At 33.1% G+C, this 23028-nt stretch overlaps 2 protein-coding genes and 1 non-coding gene across 5 annotated transcripts in view; 2 read left to right on the forward strand and 1 right to left on the reverse strand.

Moving 5' to 3' along the window:
• Positions 1–23028, forward strand: part of LSM11 (LSM11, U7 small nuclear RNA associated) — a 152765-nt gene that overhangs the window by 47223 nt on the left and 82514 nt on the right. The window lies entirely within an intron of this gene.
• Positions 1–23028, reverse strand: part of CLINT1 (clathrin interactor 1) — a 58620-nt gene that overhangs the window by 9914 nt on the left and 25678 nt on the right. For all 3 annotated transcript variants that reach the window (XM_066273152.1, XM_066273151.1, XM_066273150.1), the window contains exons 2-8: positions 18527–18631; positions 17896–17992; positions 16366–16474; positions 15232–15396; positions 12315–12492; positions 8705–8951; positions 6790–6859 (exon numbers count right to left, since the gene is read on the reverse strand). In XM_066273152.1, the coding sequence (XP_066129249.1) occupies positions 6790–6859; positions 8705–8951; positions 12315–12492; positions 15232–15396; positions 16366–16474; positions 17896–17992; positions 18527–18631 (971 nt within the window). The remainder of the gene's footprint in view (positions 1–6789; positions 6860–8704; positions 8952–12314; positions 12493–15231; positions 15397–16365; positions 16475–17895; positions 17993–18526; positions 18632–23028) is intronic.
• On the forward strand, positions 11831–11932 carry LOC136337011 (U6 spliceosomal RNA). The gene has a single exon (XR_010731733.1). It is a non-coding gene; the product is annotated as a U6 spliceosomal RNA (small nuclear RNA).

A 23028-nucleotide genomic window follows, 5' to 3' on the forward strand; every position in this document is an offset into this window, starting at 1 on the left:
GTGATTATAAAGGAGAATGATCTTGTAAGATATATGTTGAAGTATTTTAGGGGCAAAATGTCATGATGTTTGCAATTCTCTCTTAAATGGTACACAATAAAACAACAACAAAGAACTAAATAAAGAGAAAGAAAATGTGGCAAATTTTATATAGGTTCAAAATAAAAAAAATAAGATAGGGAAAAAATTCTTGTTTATTCATGAGCAAGCAAATATTTGAGTTTTTATTACACAGAAAAATAATAGCTTTTTGCTACTTCTACACTGGTGTTTTTAAAAGGCTGAGAGCCAAACCTTAAGGTTACAAATCAATCTCTATGTGCATAACATCTCATACAAATTTTTATTTGTAGGCACTACATGTGTAAGAATATTTACTTTTATCTCCAATTTGAGCAATAACATCATATTAAATTTTAATATTCCATTTTTCTCCATTATCAATTAAATAGCAATAGCCAAAGAATCTAAAATCTTAAATAGTTGTCCTTATTTTTGTTTGTCCTTAAAAATTTCACCTCTTAAGAGTCACAACCATAGAAGTAAGTATAGAGCAGCAGTTCAATAATGGTACTTTTAGTGTTATGCGAACATTATATAGGTTACATCACAGCTGCTTAGCCTGCAGTGCTTAGAAACTAGCCAGGTGGGACTGGAACATCTGGGCTGCACTCAAACACCACCAGGGACAGCTTCCAACATCTGGTGCCATTTCTGAATTGTCTTATCGCTGCAAGACATTCTGCCCCATCTGCTACACTCAACTGAGTTAATTAAACTAGAACCATCTCCCTTCTTAATAAATGGCCAGCAGTAATAAAAGGAACAAATCAGTTTCTGATACATGTGTATTGAGTATTTCTTTTTAATGCACATTTACTGTAGTCAACTATCAGCAGGCATAACTAATTCTTCATTCTTTCACCTCATTCCAGATGCACATATTCACATATATCCTCACTCAGCATGAACTAATTTCCATCCCACCAAGGCCAAGGTTCTCCACTCCTATCAACACTATAGTCCACACATCTACTTTTGCTTTATCCAAAGGATGATATCACAGTGATTTGTTTTCTTCTTTATAGGTATGTACATCAAGATAAAATGTGACGAGGGGCATAAAAGATCAGTGACCTATATTTTAAACTATTTGAACAAGCACAGATATTAATAAAAAACAGCAGGGAAATGAATGTTGCAAACAGTTGCTGCTTAATATTCATAAGTTGTCTTCTGTAATGTTCCCTCATGTTCAAAATACTGATCAAAGTATTCTGGTAGGTAACAAAATGATAGTTAATCATTTACTGTAACATTAAGGGATTTGAAAATTGGGGGTTATTTTAGTTTTCTTCAAGCAGTGAATAAGCATCAATATGTAATTTATTATGCCAAGCAAGTTAGAAATTTTCAAATCTTATTCAATCTGGGCTACAGGAAAATACATTATGCAGATAAAAGCACTGAGTACTGTAGATGACAACTTCAAACTTATTTTTGTCACATCCTGAATGTAATGTTGCAGATAATCACCTACTCAGTTATTCTACTGTTCTACCTTCTAACAGCTAAACTGAAATTATACTGTGTTCATAACTTACCTATAGCAAATATTATTCTTCTCCATCCATACTATAGGGAGTCTGAGTTCAACATGATAATTCAAGAACACTGGGAGTAAAGAATGGAGACACACACACACACACACACACACACACGTTTACAAACAGAGCCGCCCTTCCTCGAAAAGAATTAACTTGAATCTTCTGAAGTGTCATAGTTTATGCTTCTACTAGTGTTTTACACAATGCAATTTCAACTCTGAAGACTACCTTAACACTTAAATATCTGTTCATTTCATTTAGGAAAAGTCTTTTTCCTAGGAGGGACTATTCATACTTATGCGCATGTTAGTCATATCAATGCCTTAAATTCAACATAAGTTTTCTATACTTAAGCATTTTCCCAGATAACTTATATCTAAGGGGGTTTAAATAAAAGAGTCTAATAAAAATTGCTGCATGTGGAAGACTGCTGCATTTCACAACAAGGCTATCCTTCAAGATTCCCACATGAGAGCTGTCATTATAAATGAACCATTTCCATCTGCCTTTCAGGGCCACAAGGAGGTTATTTACAGTCACCAGCTGGGAGCATGTATTTTCCCAAGAAGTACTGTGAACAGGAAAAATATAGCTGAACTACATATAGAAATTTCCTTCAACAAAATAATTTAATCTAGATTACATTATAAAACAAACTTTTGCATAAAAAATTATAATACTTACAAAAAATTTTTAAATGACATAAAATGTAAATTATATGACAAAGAATTAATATGTTATAAGTTTCTTTTAAAAAAAAAAAAAATACCCCTATAAAAATGGACAAAGAACATAAATAGACACATTATGATTAATCTATAAAAGCATAAAAAGTATTCAAGCTCAGTTGTCAAACAAATGCTGAATAAAATGAAACACTATTTTTTTCCTTACCAAACTGGAAGATTTTGAAAGATGCTATTTCACTACTTTATAATAGAGAAAATTTTAGGGGAAAAAACAAAAAAACTAATGTCCATAAATAAGACACTGATTAGCTAATAAATAAATTATAGAATATCCACACAATGGTAATATTATACAGTGATTAAAAGGTCTGAAAAGGAATGCTAATTATCATAAAGAATTGGTCATGAGAGCTTGGTTGAAAAGCAATTTACCAAAAAAAAAAAATTCCTTATCTAGAAGTCTGAAAAAATTTTGCCACACAATTAATGCTAAGATATACTGACTAAATATACAGAAAATATATTTTTTAAAAAGTATTCACCAAAATTAATTGTTAACTTCATGCATGTAAGTTATGGTGAATCACTTGTTTTCCATCAAATTTCTAGAACAAGCACTACTTTTATAGTGAAAAATATTAACTTTTTAAATTTTTTGTAAACTTGGCTTAAACTAGAGACAACTCCCTGGAAATTCTAGCATATAAGTTGATGTATTAAGGATGTAAAAAGGTGGTTCATTATTTATGTAAATATCCTCAATGAACGTTAGTGATTACTACTTACAAGGCAATACACTCAAATGTAAATGTAATGAAAATTTTGGATTTGATATACCTTAACCTTTAAAATGTTTTTAACTTAGAAAGAAACATATTGCAAGTCATGTAACATCTTTCTATTTGTATTGACTATGGTGTATTTTCTCTTCAGCATCATTTATTATACTGGAAAGAACTTAAGTATGTTAACCGTGAACTAAATTCCATAATTACAAAGGGACAAAGGAGCCTGACCAGTGGTGGCACAGTAGATATAGCATCAACCTGGGAATCTGAAGGCCTAGGTTTGAAACCCAGAGGTTGCTGGTTTGTGAGCATGGGCTCATCTGGCTTGAGCGCAAGGTTGTCGGATTGAGTGTGGGATCATCGACATGATCCCAGGGTCACTGGCTTCAGCAAGGGGTCACTGGCTTGGCTGGACGCCCCCCCCCCCCGATCCAGGCATGTATGACAAACAATCAATGAACAACTAAAAAATGCTGCAACTACAAGTTGATACTTCTCATCTCTCTCTCCATCTCTCTCTCTCCATTTCTCTCAAAAACAAAACAAAAAAAACAAAGGGACAAAGAAAATAACATGGTCTTTTAAAGTGAGAAATACTTAAAAAATGAAATGGAATGATTTTTAGCATTCTATTTCTACTTGGTTTATTTTCTTAAAAGTTTAAATTATTATTCATTTAAAAAATGTTTCCTTAGAAATGTCCTATAAAAGCCATCAAAATATCATTTGAGTACAAATTTTAAAAGAACATCACCAAAGTGGGACATTTATCAAGACAGTCTCAAGTAAATCTTGATGAGTGGGTTTCACATGCATATTTTTAAACTTTGTAGATATCATACAATGATTTTTACCACACATATACTTCTGAAATTGCTAACAAAAAGAATGTAATAACATATATAAAAAAGAAACTCCGAACATTTTCTCAGAGGAGATATTTATCTGGTGAGTGGTACAGATGCCCTAACTGCTTAGGTTGATAGTTCATGTCCATATTATGTGCATGATGGTACTATTCTAGTATATAGGCACATCTGGCAAATGACACCCAATGGCATACCAAACAACAATGCGTAACATGGCAGATTCTTAGACTTTCTCATGTGTAGGTGCTAAAGATTTAATGTCTAATTATTTCCACAGCTTAATTCAATTTCAAGTATATTACTAAAAATTTAAATTGAGATTTTGGGTAACAAAATTTATGTGCTGATTGGAAGGGGCAGGTCTGCACAAACTGGTCAAACATGATGTTTCAGATAGGAGATGATTTTAAAAAATAATTTGATGTCAACCCACACTGAGTTGTACTTTTTTAAGAGAGTATTGAGATAAACATAAAGGCAATAAACCTTCCCAGTTTCATTTGTCTCAATTACTTTATTACTATTAATTGTTATTTCTATTTAATTAATCTCTGGTTTGCACTGGAGAATAAAAACCACTCTCGGGTTTCTTGCCAAGCAAAGGAAGCATGTTGGTATTTAATAATTCTCTCTGTTTAAAGCAATCTTGATATCACGGAGGAAAAAAGTTACATCCACTCATCTGACCTTCCTACTTATTTCTTCTCTGATTGCTCCATTAAAACTTTTCACAGATGCATAAAAGGGGCTCTTTAATATTTCATGCCACGAAGTCCAAAGTAGTTGATATTCTATGACACTGCGTCTGGTTATATGACTACATACTAACTGCCAGTTAATACTACAGTTAAAATCTTAAACATACAAAAAACATGTAAATTGTTAAAAAACTAATGTGGTTATTTATATAACCTTGGGCATGATAGTTCAAGAGAGTTTAAAGAGTAATTTTAACAGTTTTACAGTTCAGAAAAAAAAGGGGATGGGAATTAAAGAATTTCAGATTTTCAGAAACTAGGTTGAACCAGATACTCTAGAAGTTCACTCCCAGTCCAAGAATTTTATACTAGACAAGAAGAAAATAACAGGAGACTTTATATGAATTACATGTACTAAACTATTAATGAAGTTATTTCCATCAGAGTTCCACTTAGACACTAATGTAAATTTTAAAATAATACATTTTTAAAAAGTCATTACAGACAACTATGAACAATAAATTTACTTTGCACATTACTTATATACCAATCTTGTCATCTACAGTTGAATATGAAGTGAACTTTAAACAGGTTGGGAAAGACTGTCTTCAAAGAAGTTTTTTTTTGGTGTCTGTGTATATGTGTGTGTGACAGACAATTAGAGACAAGAGAGAGGGACAGACAGGAAGAAAGAGAGATGAGAAGCATTTATTCTTCGTTGTGGCTCCTTAATTGTTCATTGATTGCTTTCTCATATGTGCTTTGACCGGGGGGCTACAGCAGAATGAGTGACCCCTTGCTCAAGCCAGCAAGCAACCTTGGGCTTCAAGTTGGCAACCTTTTGGGCTCAAGTCAGTGACCATGGGGGGTCATGTCTCTGATCCCACGCTTAAGCCAGCAACCACACGCTCAAGCTGGTGTGCCCATGCTCAAGCTGGACGGCCCGTGCTCAAGCTGGCGCATTCTAGTCCAATGCTCTATCCACTGTGTCATCACCCTGGTCAGGCTCTTTAAAGAGAAGTTTTATTTTTTGAGCTGTTTTGACTTGTAGCACAGGAGTTTATTAGAACTCAGTAATCACTGAATGCAATCTAAAATATCAATTTTCTTGAAAATAATTTATAGGGAATTATTCAAAATCTAGCACAGAGTGGTAATCAAGTTGAAGAAATCATTACTCTTTCTTGAGAAAATCTTGGTAAACAACTGTTCTTTCTCTGCCAGAGAATATGTCAGAGGTAGGTCTTTACACACTTTCATAGAAGGCTCCTTTCGCCTGACCAGGTGGTGGCGCAGCAGAGGACCTTGGTTTGAGACCCCAAGGTTGCCAGCTTGAGCACAGGCTCATCTGGTTTGAGTAAGTCTCAACAGCTTGAACCCAAGGTCGCTGGCTTGAGCAAGGGGTCACTCCGTCCGCTCTAGCCCTCCAGTCAAGGCACATATGAGAAAGCAATCAGTGAACAGCTAGGATGCCGCGACGAAGAATTGATGCTTCTCATCTCTCTCCCTGAGTCTGCTGTCTGTCCCTATCTGTCCCTCTCTCTGACTCTGTCTCTGTCACACACACACACACACACAAAAGGAATGCTCCTTTCCTCAAAAGCACTCTGCATGTCTGCAACTAAGTAACCAGTGGTGACTGCTGAGTTTCAACAGTTACTATAATTCTACCATCTGACCTTCCTATGAAGGTAAGAACTCTGTTTTGCTAAGCATTATACCTCCAGCACCTAGATCTGTGTCTGGTTCAACAAATACTTGTTTAATAAGTGAATGGACTCGGGCATGGCTGATGCTGGGAGGCAGAATAAGATTCAATGAAGACAGTAACCTGAGCAGAGCATAGTACATTTTGCTCATTGAGAAAGCAAAGGACCCCAAATACTCAGTGTTAAAGAGAATAAAGAGAAAGAATTTGCTGAATTATGAGTCAAATATTTAAGCACCCTTATTTCTATTTTAGGCAACTGGACAATCCACTCCAAATAATGGTCAAGGCTCACTAATTTCATTTAAAAAAATAAATCCATTGCAAAAAATTTTTATTTTTTATTCCACCTTTTATTCAACATCAAAAAAAAAATTACTCTAAGAACCAAGGTTACTTAAAAAAAAAAAAAGCCAATGTGGAAGCTTACCTGTTGATTGGCTGGTGCCATCAAACAGATCAACAAGGTCACCAGACGGCTTGCTGCTAGGCACTGAAGTCTGAAAACACACAAAGAACTAATAAGCTTAGAAAACACATTTCTACTTCCTTTTTTCTAAATTTGCTCTACTTTTATTTCCAGCGTAGACACAAATACCTATAATTATCTTAATAGGAGTAGATTTAGTATCTGAAAAAACAGATGTGACCTTGAATCCTTATGGGAAGATAGCATTTTTAAGTAATTCTATTCCCCGCACTGTAGAAGTATGTAACATCCACACTCTTCCTCTTCCTAGCTCATTCTTCTTACTGTATTTCATGCTGGAATACACACCTTCCACTCAGATCTTTATGTTGTGTCAGAATCATGGGCTCTAGAAGTCCACGATCCTGTGAACTTGAGGAACATTTACTGTTTGTATACCATGAAAGTCAGTATTTCCTGCTGTTTGACATACCTCAACATCTAATCATTATATATAGTATTTAGTTCCCAAGCTAAATTCTGGGGCTGGAATTCTAATATGATTTTTCTCTTCCCCATAGTGCCAAGCACTCTGATGCATATGCTGTATGTTCAATGCATACACACTAAATAAGTAGAGTTGCTAGGTAATCGAGCAATTGCCTAGGCTTGCTAATTTGAGCTTTGAAGATTAAAATACTGTATTATAGTTTAAAAAGGCCTTTAGACTGAAAGAGATCTGAAGTAGTTGAAAAACTTAAAGAATTTTGACCTTCTAGATTTTTTTTGTAGTAAACACAAAATCTAAACACACTAAAAATATAAAATATTTATGGCAGAGCAACCTATTTAGGCTGTACTACAAACTGGTATTTAAAATCCTGTAACACATAAAAGTCTCAACTTAATGTTAAAGAACTATACAGTTGGATAATTTTCTTCATGCAACCTTAAATGAATTCTCCATATCATAGCCATCATGGATTTGGGTTTTAATTATGGCTGTACCACCATCACCAGTAGGCTAACTATACCAACACCAGGGAAATCTAAGACCAGAAAGAATTACAGCCCTTTTTCCTCTTTACAACTAAAGTTGAGTTACAATTTTGAGGTTTTCACCAAAAATTAAAAAAAGCAAACATGGGTAAAATTACATACTAAAAGATATACAACAAAGGTTGATATAGTACTTGTTCTTGACACTAAGTAGGACTAGCTTTATTTTTAGCACCACCTACTATTTGCAGGATACATTAGAAAAAAATGTTTTCACTAGCTTTTAGCTACTTCTGATGCAAAGACATAAGTTGGGTAAACACTAGTGGGGGAGAGTGACAAAGCAACAATTTAGCCTTTTGGGACAAATCTCACTCTTTAGCCAATTTCTGTCCAAAGACTAGCTTATGGCCAGGTATCCAGCAGGTGCATTTCTACTTTTGTGATGAATGAAAAATAAATGAGGAAGGTACAAGAGTCAGTGCTGCTACTGATCAGTGGTGACCATCAAGCAAATAAGCCTCCCTTTACTGGTACCATCTCTATATTAAATAAGACCATTCCCCGATATAGTACTTGGTCCTCTTTTGTCATCTCTTACAACTTCCCATGTCTCCTTAGTGAATCTTGTACTTCGTAACCAAGGTGTGTCTAGAAAGAAACACATGTACTACCTTCTGATTCACAACTTTTCCCAAAGGAACCAAAAGTGTCGTTTCTACTTTCGTAGAGGTGCAGACAATCATTCAGGAATTGGACAGATTTCTTCCAATAATAGTAGGAGATTTCTTATTATTAATGACTCTGAATAATACATGCCAGATGATCTATAATTAATACAATTGCCTAGAAATGCCCAAGCCTACTAATGCAGTATTCTAAAAGTAATTTATAAGACTAAAACAGTGTATAATGTGTCAGTTTGTGCCATTCCCACCTTAACTGAAGACTGAGGCGTATGAGTTGAAGCATTCTGATCTGGACTCGCTTTGTCCCCTGTGTAATGTGCTGCCGCTCCCAGATCAATGGTTTTGGAAGGATTTGCTGTGCGCTTGTGCCTGGTCGTGGTGGTCTCTGTGGCTTGTGTGATATGGATATGCTTTGTCGTCACAGTCTCCTCTTCATCTTTGAATTCACCTTTGGGAGATCTGCCTCTTCTCGCTTTCTTTTCCTCATCACTGTCGCTAAAAGATATTAAAAATGAAGCAAAATAATAAGACTAGGGATTATTTTAAAATGGAGTCCTTAGTGATTTGGGCTAGAGAATTTCAAATACGGTAACTCTAAAATTCCATACTTTGACAATTTGACAGTGCTCAGCAGAATGTTATCTAAGCTATCTGAATAATGATGTGCGTGTGCTGGGGAGGGAAGGTGCAAGCCGACAAACCCCTAGTAAGTCTAAAACACTGCTACCAAAAATATTCACATAAATGTGTACGAACAGAAATGTATGAAGTAATTTAAGTGCCTATTACACATTTAAGGCTTAATTAAAAAATAAAAGATTACATCAGAATTAAGTGATAAAACCCTAGGAACTCCAAAATCTGCATTTGATGACCATTTTCTTGAAAAGGATTGTGTGGAACTACAGTCCCATTTATATAACATAATTCTGTCACTGACTCTAGCATACTAATGCAGTACATAATAAAATATATCAATTTCAATGGATAACGTGCAAATATTTTATTTGAATTCAAGAGATTAAACATTAATCTGTAAATGCAGAAACTCTAAGGTAATGCACTTTACAACAACTGTGCTCTTTATTACTATAGTATTGGCCAATCAAACTTTTACTTAACTATGAAAACTTCTTTACAGAAAAATTAAATGTATTTAAAATGTTTTGAAATAAGTTTTTAGGCACATTAAAACATTTTTTTAGCAATGCAAAAGAAAAAGTACACAAGTAAAATCCTGGGCTTTTTCATATGCCATGAATTTAAAGAATGGCAAAGCTAGTCTGTTCTTCAGTAATGGGCTTGGGTTTTGTTTTTGTTTCTTGTTTTGGTACAAGACGCAGAGAGAAATTACCTAAAATATGTTCCATTACCTATATTATTTCATTTTAGAGGTGGTTTATAAATATTTTTAATAAATATTCTGAAGTACTTAAATTTTTCTTTAAAACTATGACTATTATTATTGATGCAATTTAACTCAGACTAATCTAAAGCAATTCTACTTAAATATAAACATAACTGGAAATGTTACATTGCAAATCTGTATAAATCAGGGATCAAGAAGAATGGCTTCCCACACAGAGCAAAGGGGTTAAAATGTATTAAGCTTTTTAGGGAATCTACAAATTCTGATTAAGTATTTAAAGATTTTCATCACTTACTATGTAATTTCTCAGCATAAATAACCTAAAGATTCCAACCATCAGTCCTTTAAGTAAAATGGAAATTTCTTACCTTTCTGATGTCTAATTTTACTTCACTATAAGGTAATTTCTTTACAAGTTGAGAATATAACCTAAGACTAGGACACAATAAGTGGAAGCCTCGTATCTGATCTATGTTTAAGAATTAAGAATTCCTGAATCTAATAACGAACTAAGAAGTCTGAAATTCTGTTAACATGCCAGAGAGATCACATGCAACTTTGTCTAAAAACCTACCATTCTCTCACAAGTACTCCAAGATGTAAAAGTCCCCGGTGTGCCCTTTAATTACTACAATAAATAATACACACTATATTTTCAGTCTTTTAAACTTGACTACGCTATATAAAAGATTTAGGAACCCTAGCAGTTCCTGTCTTAGAGCCAACATAGAAAAAAAATGTCAAGGTAGGAAAAAGAAAGACTAGGAAGCCAAGCACAGAAAGAAAAGCTGAGGGTGGAAGGGCAGAGGAAGGTCAGAACACCAGAACGTGCCCAGTGAGGTGTCCAGTCAATCTGACTACCCGATCCGCACACTTCTTCAGGAAACAGCACCAGAATAAACATCACTCCATCTTCTATACCAAAAGAAAAACGTAAACACATGGGCCACAGAATGAATGTTATGAGGGGGAAATTACACAGAATATTTAAAGTAGGCACTGTTCCCCAAGATATAGTATTTATTATCATATGCATACTATTTGGACTAAAAGAGCTAGAAATACGTATTTAAAGTACTAAAAATAAATTCTAGCTTTCCAAAGATCATATTCCAGAAATATTCTTGAAAAAGACAGGATCTCCAGGGATTAATATATAGGGACACATACTGAAAAGGCACTAAACAAATATTTTAAGAATTATATTTTTATTTTTACTTTTTTTCCAATGACCACTAAATCTGAACTCTTGATTTTTTTTAAGGAAAAAGAGAAATGGTACTTAGTTACAAGAAGGTTTCTATCACTAAGGCAAGTTACTTTAGGCAAGTTTCACACAGCCTGAATGGGCCTCGGGTTTTACTTCTAAACAATAAAGGTTTCACTTCTAAATGAGGATGAAGTCCTTGCTCTAGTCTATCTAACAGAGACACTGTGAGGCACAATGACAAAAGCCTTGTAAAACTCACTTTGGAAATGAAGTTCTATGTAAGTGATCCTTTTAACTGGCAGAAAGACTAGTTTATAGCTGCACTGGTAGGTAGAACAAAAATGAATGTTATTCTAAGTACTGTTCTATATAAATCTAAATAAAACTGCCCTAACATTAGAAAATGTATTTTATTAAAATATAGGTCTATACTCAGAAACATTTAGTCAAAAAAAATCCATTTGGTTTTTTTTCTGGTACACACTGTCATAGAATCATAAAGAAATGTCACAGGAGGAGTTAAATTTCAAACACTTTAATTTTTGTTTAAATTTAATATAATAAACTTCATTACCTCTCAGCAATACTTTAGCTCTCTGGATAATCTGATACCTAAATAAAAAATATGCTTTGAAAGTTCTTATTGGGAAAAACATAACTCCAAAAAATAGCCTGAATAAAATCATATAGGAAATGTGATAACTTTAGAAATAAACAGACACAGATAGTATGGAAAATGTGTCAGTACTAATTTCAAACAATGTTTTGACCCAGCATCTTGGAAACAGCTGCACAGTCATCATCAGCGAACATATGAATGCTGGAACGATACAGAGAAGATTAGCGTGACCCTTGTGCAAGGGCGACATGCACATTCGTAAATCATTCCACATTTTTGCATAGGGCATTTTTAGGGCACTGTCACTATTCTATATGGTTCTACAGTGGTGGATGTTATGCATCCCTCAACTGTACAACACAGTGAACCCTTATGTAAACAACAGACTTACTTAGCAACAATACACCAATATTGGTTATCAACTGTTACTAAATGAACCATAGTAATCCAAGATGTTAGCAACAGGAGAAATTTTGTGTGTGTGTGTGTTAATATAGCAACTCTGTACTTTATGCCTAATTTTTCTGAGAACCTAAAATATAAAATCTATTAGGGAAAAAGGCTCAACTTCAAGTAATGATAACATCCAAAACAAAACCCAAAACCAGCTGCATAAGCTGAGCACGCTCTCCCAGAGACCCAGAATGCAAAGTGTTATACCTGCATCTTTCTGGAGAGTCTTCTCTGTCTTTCCTCCGGAACTTGCTGATGGTGTCATCAATCGTGCTTCCAATTTTATCACTCAGTTCACCTAATTTATCACTGAATGGAAAAGCACTTTTGTTTTTATCCCACTCCTCATCCCATTTTGATTTGGGCTCAGGGTCATATCGTTCACCTATGTAAAGCATTAAAGAGAGAAGCAACTCTAAGGACATTAAATTCAAAAGGTGTCTGTAGTTCTTATTTCTGAAGCTTTTCTTCTTAATAAAATAGTTTTCAAAGGAGAACAGAAAGCTCCCACAGTGCTGAATCAACACAATTACAGCAAGGCACAGCATGTAGTGCCAGTCAAGTAAGTGGCAGGAATGCAGATTCAAAAGCTTTTTATTTATGAAAACTTACACAACCTTAATGCATAGCACAGCATTATCAGGAAGTTCTTAAAGGCTGTTGAAAGAAGTAGAGGAATACACCAAAAACTATATAGGCTATGTAATCAAAGGAGAAATGGAAATCTTTTTTGTTTTTATAAAAATCACTTAATGAATTATATAGTACTTCATTCCTGTCTCTTTTCAATGATCAGAAAAGTATTGGACAGCACAGTATCTTAAAACACAAACTATAGGAAACACGATTCTGAATGCTACATGCCCCAATGTGCTGTGAAAACTCATAAATGACATTCCTTAGTATCGAACTAGAAAAGTAACTCAATGGATTCCACAACACAAGAAAGCATCTTTTAATTATGGTAAAAAGAAGAGGATAGTCTAACTTCCAAAAGCTACACAGAATGGAATCATGAAACACGCGCAACAGTTCAGAACAAACATGCTGGGACAGGCATAACCTAGGAAGCCTCAGTGTGAATTTGAGAGTGAAGGGAATCATCATGGCAGTGAACAAACAAAAACGCCAAAATGTCAAGATTTCTTTTAGTTCTTGACCTTAGGGTCCAAAGGAGAAAGGAATTATAGGCGTTATAAGGAACCTTTCCATTTCTATGTCCACATCCAAACTCAACTTAGGAGGCCAGAGTAGAAGGTACAGAGAAATCACAGGAGCTAAAAGAAGAAAACATTGGTAAATAAGGTAGGTTGGAGAGAAAAGGGAAGGGCAAAGAGAAATAAAATAATCCAAAGGTGGCTAAGAGAGACTTTGTTTTGATGGCATACAAGTCATTTGGAGACTTACTAAACCACTTTACTGAGGCCTGCTAAAATTGCAGTCAAATTTTTCTCTAAGAGCTTGAGGATTTTAAAATTCATCTACTAAATATGAAAGTGACCACCAACTTGAACAGAATATGGAAAAATAAAGTTTTTAGATAACCAGTCAGGTTTTAGAAAAATGGTGGTATTTCAATGACACTGTGATAAAGTAGAGCTTGAAAAAACATTTTTACCAGAAAAATGAAAGTATATGAAAACCAAACTGATCAGTGTGGTAGATAGCATACATACTAAATGCATGCCCAAAGATACTGGATGTTGGCAGGACATTATCTAATGTCAAGATGAAAAAATATATAAAGTTGACATAAGTCCATGAATCATATACACAACACTGAAAATAATTTATAAAATATGATGCAAATATACAGGATGCTCAACTCTTATCTCCACTGCAGATTTGTGACTGATTCTAAATCTTATTCAATTTTCTAAATTTATCTAATTATATATTGTGCTGGTAAAAAAGAGGATGATAAGCAAGTAGAATGAGGAAATGAGTTGTGAATAGCAATTTTTACTCAAAAACACTAAATTGCTATAGCTGCTTTGAAAGAGTTAAATATAACTACTTAATCCAAAAATTTCTTATTCCCCTAAACAAATAAAAACTCAAAAACATGTTTATATTTCTTTAAGATAAATATTTTTGTCCAATTCAAGAATTCACTTTTATGTGATGTACAGACATAAAAGAAAATTCTCTGTTAGAAACATCCTCTAACAGCTAATTAAGTGCAGTATTTTTTCTTTGTGAGCAAGAAAGCAGAGGAGCAAAGGAGTGAAAATATTATAAGTAATCACAAGACAAGAAATAGAAAGTTTTCACACCGTTCCAATGATGAGTTACGAGTTCTCAGTCTAGTCCAAATATAAACAAACTCAGGTATGGGTGGGGGAGCTGGAAAGCCCAATGTGCAGCTGCTAGGTATACACAGCACTGGCCTGTCTGTGTGCACAAAATGACCAGGGGTCTGTCAGAGCTCCACAAGATACAAACCCAAAGAGACATACTATGGAAGAGAGTTATTTCCTGTATCTGTTTCAAGAACCTAGTGATCTATTTTAGGCAAACTATATTATTACATTAGAAATAACGATGGGAGATGAATGTCCTAGCTGCTGTGGAATGTGTTAGGAACAGTAAAGTGATAGGCCTAGATGAAAAACTGATGGGATTGTCAGTCACCTTTTTCTACATCAAATTAATGCACCACTTAATGTAGGGAAAAGACTGGGGCTGAACTAACTTAGAGGACACTTAGTATATATTTTTGGCCCAAAATAGCTAAATTGGTTTTAAATTAGGTAGGTCAACCTCTTGATCAAACTTCATATTTTTATACTCTAAATGTTGAGTTAGAGAAATCCTTTTTTCTTTTAGAATGGTATAACCCCAAGAAAGAACGGTACTTACCTGTTTTATTCTCTGTGTATCAACTCAAAGTTTCAAGTCATTTAATTAACAACTAACAGTTAAAATCATATTCCCACCAAAGTGAAAAATGAGAGATTCCTAAAATCCAGGTAACAGAAACCAAAATGACTATTACATATATTTTAGTATTCTATGTATTCCTAAAAAAATAAAAAGCATTTTGGTTTTTCATATTTCAGTGTTTCTTAAAATACACCCAAGAAGCTAAATTGATAGGTGCCAAGCTGTCTTTGATACTCACTGTATCTGAATCCTCCAACACTGTCTGAAGAAACCCCAACATATTTGTCTTTGTTTTTCTTTGCTTTCTTTCTTTCTTCACGAAGCCTGTCATCATCCTGGGCAAATTCAACCAATTCTTTCACCTTCTGGCGAATATTTATACCTTGATCCTTGCCATGCTCATCTGTGAGAATGGTAAGGAAGAAACAAAACCTTAAAAATTCAATTAATCTATATCAAATCCTTTAACACAAGACATGGAGATTTCAACACAAGGAGCCAACTTCAATATATTAAAATTAATAAAAAGAGGCAAATTGTATTGTTAAATTTTGTCATCAGCAAATTCTAAGTTTTGAGCTGCAATTTTGGTTTATAAGAGCCTGTAAAGGTGAACTAAAAGGACCATAGATAATAGTGTTATGCAAGATCAATTAAAGATCCACTAAGAAGGATTACTAATGATTACCATATGAAATGGACTTCTATCCATAGAGGTTATTTTCTTTTTCCACAGTGTTTTAACAAAAACAAAAAAGCAATACTCACAAAACTCACTTCAGCCATTAAAACTCACATTTTAATGACTGAAAAGCACCCAAATGCTTTGGTTTTCCCAATACAAGTTTGAAGACACTAATTACCAGAATTTAGTATAGCTGAAAAACTGAATTTTTAAAGTGCTTTCAACTAGCATACACTACAAAATGAAATGTGGTTCATTCTCTATCCTCTTTCACATTCAAAACACACTCTGGCCTTGCTGCCTTTGCACAGTAAATATTATTTGGTGGGAGGGAAAAAACCCCCAGCTTCAAACAGATGTGTGTGTTTTGGAGCTCTAACCTTTTCTTCCCATATGATTAAAGCTATTCCTTTATGGACACCACAGGGGACCAGTCTCCAGTGCATATTTTAATATAAACCCGAACACTCATGTTGTGTTGGTTCTGTTGTTATTAGCCAGTCTTTTCTGCAAGTTCTTGTCTTCACTAATTAATACTCTAGGGCCCCACATCTTGGATTCTGCACTCGTCACACAACCAGCAATAGTCACATTCTAATTAGAGCGGAGAAGCTTCTAAGCTGGTTCAGGTGACTGACAACTCCAACTACTGTTTTAATTTGCTTATAAGGTTTTTCTATTGCTCACCTACAAAGTGGTAATTTTCCAGGGATCGCAAATCATAAATGTGTTCTCTGGCACTTGTAACAACACGCTCTGATCCATTCCTTATGAGGTAAGCTAGGAGCAGCAATGACTGTAAAAATACAAAGCACCAAATGATTTAACAAAATAAATACTGGTAGAGCTTTGGTAAGTTGTTAAAAAAAATAATTCCAACATTAGCAAATGAATTATCTTCAGGTTTGTGTTTGTGTGTGGGGGGCTCTTTACTGTGTATTAGACTAGATACAGTCAAAAATTTACATTATCAATTTGAAGTTCCTCTTGTACCAAGCATAGTAAAAAACTGTCCACTGGATACCATGTGTCAGAAGAATAGAATATAATTCTAATGTTAAGAAATATTTAAATATATGATATAAATGAACACTAAGCCTTTAAAAAGCTGGCTCAGTTTTTACTTTTCATCTGGGCATTGTGGAACTGTGAATTGTTAGAGCATTAGTAAAGGGAACAATTATTTGGTAATTATAGATCCCACAGTATTTCCACAGATCAAATTTAATTTTGGCGGTTAATGATGAGGCTGTTGTTGCAAATGCTTGCTGTCAACAAATTAAGAGAAAAAAAACATTTATGGGTTTTCTTTTTGAGGCAATAAAATAGTAATAGTGGTGAATGCTGTACAATTTTGATTACATTAAAAAATCAGTGAATTATACATTTTGAACTCTGCTTGAAACAAACCCCACATAAAAGATGATTAGATCTATAAAATTTAGTTAAGTTGGTGAAATTGAATGGTTAAAAACCCTCTTCATAATAGGAACTAGTCTTTAAAATAATTTATCCAAGGATTATTTTTTTTAACTCTAATTAAAAATTTTTTAATTTATATAAATTATAACTATCTCATCACAACTACTGTACAAACTCAGGAAATGACAGTGAATGTTTTCAGAAACAACATAAAAATATGTAACTAAATAAAGCATTGATTTTCAATCCTGAAAGCCAGAAATGTTTTCAAAGTTTCAAATGTAAATATCATATACCATTTTGGAAAGCACAGAACTTATTCCAAGTACAAAGAAAATATGGGAATGGAAGAACAGATAGCTTGTTTTAAAATTCTCCATTATATGAGGAGATTTGAACAAATTTTATTTTAAACTAACATTTTTGATGCAGAATACTGTCATAATACTGTTATAAATTAGGCAAATTTATATGTAGAAATAACAAACCATATTAGACTTAGTTTTGATCTTAACTACTTATACACTAAATATGCATACTACTTATAGGTTCATTACTTTTGATATGCATAAGTGTTTAATTGGAAAAATTTTAAGTAATAAAAATATTCAACATTTAGAAGTATTAAAATTAATTTTAAACATTTTAAGAACAGTTGTTTATGGTGACTAGAAAACAACACAAATAGCAATAGTCTAGGATTTAATGTCCATCATAATCACTTATGAATATGTATCTTAAAATTTCAAGTATTTCTTCTCATGTTAAATAATAAAAACAGACTAATGCCCATACCTTATAAACTCTCCTCCAGTTTTTTTTGTTGTCTTTTAACATTCGTGACCAAAGCATATTCATAAGTTCTGGAAATTGTTCATACATAAAGGTAGCCCTGAAAAGAGAATAATTTTCCTTGCAATATGTTAATTTTGACAGTAGATGGCAGGCTTGTTCTAAATTACTGTGTTTTCCTGAAGAGCTTTAAAAAATTAATAAGCTTAATTAAAAAAATTAATGATATGCTTCCTTAAAAATATTTTTCCTATATTCTGTATAATATCTAGCACATCTGTAAGCCCCACTAATTAATATCATATTTTACAAGTCTTTCATTCACTGGCAGAGATCTGATGTTCATCAGGGAAAAATTTGTATAAATTTATTTCAAGTTATTTTATATATATTTGTCAAAATTTAACATGGTAAGCTACAGTAAGTCTCTAAACTTCATTGAAAAAAATTTGTTTTACTTTTTTGAGCTAATTTTTAAGGGGAATGGACCCTGTGTAAAACTTCATTAATATTTGAACGGTTATGCAAAATTCCTATCTGGCAGCTAAACGATTTAAAACTGAAAGCAAATTTCACATTTCTGTGTAAAGATAGTTGGATTCTTTCTGCACTGCTGAGTCAAATTATCACTTACTTGGCAATCTCTCCCATGAGTTGCCCAGAAGGTCCCCAAGGATCGTCATTCGTTGCTTCTCGAACCTTAGACTCGATCTCTGAATAATTCATAACCACATTGGTGCTGCAAAGAAAAAAATGCACACACATAACACACAAAGATAAGCATCAAAACTGAGAAACACATGAAAACTTAATAATGACACTACTTGGTGTCCTAATGAGATACCTCTACAGAGTAGAAAAGATCTTCCGTGCACAAGCTACCCTGAGGACACTATAGAACACATTTAAGTTATCTTTAAGATTTTACACTTCCACTACTCTTCTAGAATACTGATAATAGACTGTATTAGAGGTGGCATAAGTCTGGAAAAAAATGGTTCTGGGTCAAAATTTTTAAAAATTGAACATGCTAGAGTTTATTAAAAGTTGTCAGTTTTCTGACCAGACCTGGTTTACTTGCAGTCTTAAATTTCTGGCTTACAGAAATTCTGTACATTAATTGGCTAAATTATATAATATAACACCTGACCACTTTATATTTTAAAAAGAAATGACAAAAGATAACACTGTAAAAATGTTTAGAACCACTACAAACACTTCACTGTAATAGCTTAATCTTTTTCACTTATAATGGAGATTATTATATCATACACACTTTCAATCTCACTGTATAGTCACTGTAACCCTCCCTTTTAATGGCAACATGATATTCCATCAGGAGACTGTATGATAATGCATTTAACTTTCACTTAAGACTTCAGCAGTGGTCAAGAACATGGTTTCTAGGAGTCAGAAAGATCTGACTAAATACTTACTTTGTAACCTTTGATGAAACTATTTTAATTCTTTTAAACTCAGCTTCCTCAAATGCAAAATGAGAATAAATAAGAATACTAGCTCAAAGAATGGCATTACCAAATGGTACTTAAATATAGGACTCTATGGAGATGTTCACCTGAAACCTATGTACTCTTATTGATCAATGCACTCCATTATATTTAATATCTAAATTTAAAAATTAATAAAAGGCCAAGAAAAAGACCTTATTGGCTAATAAAAATTTTTGATATGCCTTAACAAAATAAAATAAACTGATGGCTTAAGTAATAACAAAAAAATATTAGGACAGTATCTTGACATATAAGAAATGCTCAATATGTTAGCTATTTTTATTAGAGATAATCACCTTTTAGAATTTTAAAATACTAAATATTTTTATGAAAAAGGATGAACTTTTCAAAGAGTACCTTAAATTTAAGCATGAGATTGCAAAATTGTTTGATTTTTAAAGCAATTTCTCATGCTTATATGGATTTAATTTAAAAACATTCTGATGAATGAAGAAATACTTTGAAAATGTGACATATATACTAGCATTGACATCTAAAGCTCCAATTACTGCTAAACAGTTGTTATAACAGATGCCAATGAATATAGTAATTCAAATATCCCACTTAAATTAAGTCTTAGAAATAATGAAAAATCAGAATCTGTAACTATTAGTTAAATATAACCAACTTTTGCTACAGAGTTTTTCTATCATCAAAAAATTTTGCTTTTTAAATAAGAAAGGTTTGGTTAAAACTGGCACTCAAATCTCTTTCTTAAATATAAAGAAATATAAATTTCAGATTTACTACAAACACTTCAGTTTCTTTATCCTGAAAGAATAGACAGGTTAAAACAATTTTGGGTGAAATTTTAAAGGAACAATTATGCATATAATTATGATTTGACAAGTCATAGAATAAATTTGACTTCTAGATTTACCTTCAGAATCATGTTCTACTAAGGAAGAAAAGCAAAATCCTATTTTTTTTCCCAAATCTTAGAGAAAGCTGTCTCCTAAAATATCAGCTAGTTTGATAAAATAAATGCAAATTATTTCCCCAGGACTAAAATAAATACATAATCTCCACTGCCTATTTCAAAATTTTAACACTATTAATGAATTTTCATAAATATCCACTAATGATTCTATTGACAATAATTTTATGTATAAAGAAAAAGGAACGATCACATTTTCCCCTAATTTTGTCAATAGTGGAACCAAAATAAAATCAAGGCAGCTAATGACAGATTTGCAATTTAAAATGCCATGAAATGATGGATTTCAGAATGCTTTTGTTTGTCCTAGTGGCTGAAGAATGTGTGGCTTAGGCAGTTAAAAGTGTCAAAATGCAGCTGTGGGAATGAACAATAGCAATTAGGATTATAATTTATCCAAGCATTTCATTACCAAGAATGCACTTGAAATCTGTTTGCATTGTTTAATTTGTTGAAGAACAAGATGAAAGAACTTCATCTCTCAGCCCATGTGTGTGAAATATTTTCACTAGAGCCTTCATAAATACTGTTGCTTTCAGAACACTACTTTCCTTGTTCAAGCTACAAAAACCCATGGGTCAAATGAGAAAGGTCCTGTTTCCGTAACCCTTCACAAAATTCTTAGCTGAAGGCCTGTGTGTTTGAGAGGACTGTGTGTTTAGAGGGAGAGGTGGCAGAGAGCCAATAATTTAAGAATTTCCGTATTTCCTTGGCTTGAAAAACAATGGGAACTATGTAAAATGACAACGTGCCACTCGAACAGACTCACAATACCGTTATTAAGTATATCCACAGAAAGATATGGCAATGATGATGACAAAATAAAGTCAGAACACTCGTGTTCTAAAATAAGGCTCTATCTTAAAGACATTTCCCAAATAAAACTATTGCTTTTAGAAAGTGGAAAGAACTCTTAAGATGAGATCTGATGCCATAATGAATTTCAAAAGAAAGTATTTTTAAACTGCATTCAATTCAGAAACAAATGTAAACTAAAACAAAACACAACTGTATAGTTTGGCCTTATTCCAGGTCATTCAAAAATAACTATTTCTAAAAAGGTAGAAATGACATTTTGATCCTTCCTTTCCCATGTTTTCTATTGACCTCAATCCACACCCTACCCATAATTCCAATGACCTTTTTAAAAAAGAAAAAACCCTCCTTCCTTCCATAAAGAAAAAAAAAAGTCCAGATATGAAAGGAAAAAACAGCTAATTTAATTTCTAAAACTTTCGATGATTGACATAAATATTTTAAGATGGGTATTTCAGACACAAGAGGGGGCTCTCTCTTCAGTTTTTTAAAATATACAAAATTCAGACAAAGGTCTAGGATCTATTTCACAAACAACATTACAACATTTCACAAACAACATTTACTGGAAATTACCAGTAAAGGATATATGAAGCTGCCCACATTCTGAAGATTTTACCTTAAAAGCAATATTGAACAATTGTGTACAAAATCTACAATTAAAATCATTATTGTTCATATCCAGTTTTTTTTACCTTTGCTCCTCACACCCTAGGTAAATAGGTAAGACGAAACTAAGAGTCCCCAGTGAGAGTACTTAACCCTGGAAAACCCAGCACCCCTCACTCACTGGATCTTTAATGCCAATGGCAAAAATTTACCATCCTCATGCTCTACACACAAGCTTCTATGGCTGTGTGAACATACACAATGTTAAAGTAGCTGAGGGCTGATTAGGCAATTTGTAAATTATTCATGTTCACTTTGGCCCTCCTCTTTATTCCCCTTTTCTGCTTATTTCACCACTCACTAATAATAAACTATGAAGTTATTTTACTTGATAACACTTTGAGTCCAGGTTTTATAGGCAAAACTGGTTGAAAGTAAAAGCTATAACAGGCTTTTACTTACTGCTTCTTCTAATCTGCATTAAGAGTCAGTAAAATGATTGACAAGTATAGTCTTATATTCTTGTCAAAAGTTTAAGAATATGCTTTACTAAAACAAAACTATACACCAAGAGAAAAAAACAAAAGCGTAAGTGCGATCCAGTACCAAGTGCTAACAAAGGGACAAGGAAATCGAAACACTGAGGTAGTAAGAAGTATTTTTCCCACTGTGCCTTTTTAATTTTACTGCTTTCTTTAAAGATGGAGTCAAATGGATCTGAATTTTTAATAATGTTTCTTATTTTTGTTTTAAACTTATTATAAACTTGTATTTTATCATGTGTATTCATACTTAATCCACAGATACAGAGGGTCAGAGAAACAAAAACAGGCAGCAAAAGACAGTGACAGTTCAAAGTAGTGGTTTAAAATGATGGTATGTTTTTCTTTATATTTTGCTGAATTATTGTAACCAAAGGAAAATTATTAAATGTCATTAAAAAATGTAAATCAAGTATTATATAATTATTACACACTTTATGCATATGGAAATAAGCATGATAGACCATGAAGTATTATTTATACTTCCAGTGTTTTGTCAGGGTAATAAGTACAGTAAGCTAGTAACTAAAATATACATATACATATTAAAACATGTATACCAACAAGTGCTATGTATGTAAAACTATAGGGAATAATTTAAGTACCTAATATTAAAATTAAAATGATTTTTTAAAACTACATATTAGGGAAACTGACAATAAAACCTGTATTTAAAAGTTACCTTTTAATTTCCATACCACAAAGATTTCAGATGATATTT

This window comes from Saccopteryx bilineata, chromosome 4 (genome assembly GCF_036850765.1).
Source record: "Saccopteryx bilineata isolate mSacBil1 chromosome 4, mSacBil1_pri_phased_curated, whole genome shotgun sequence".
Taxonomy (NCBI): Eukaryota; Metazoa; Chordata; class Mammalia; order Chiroptera; family Emballonuridae; genus Saccopteryx; species Saccopteryx bilineata.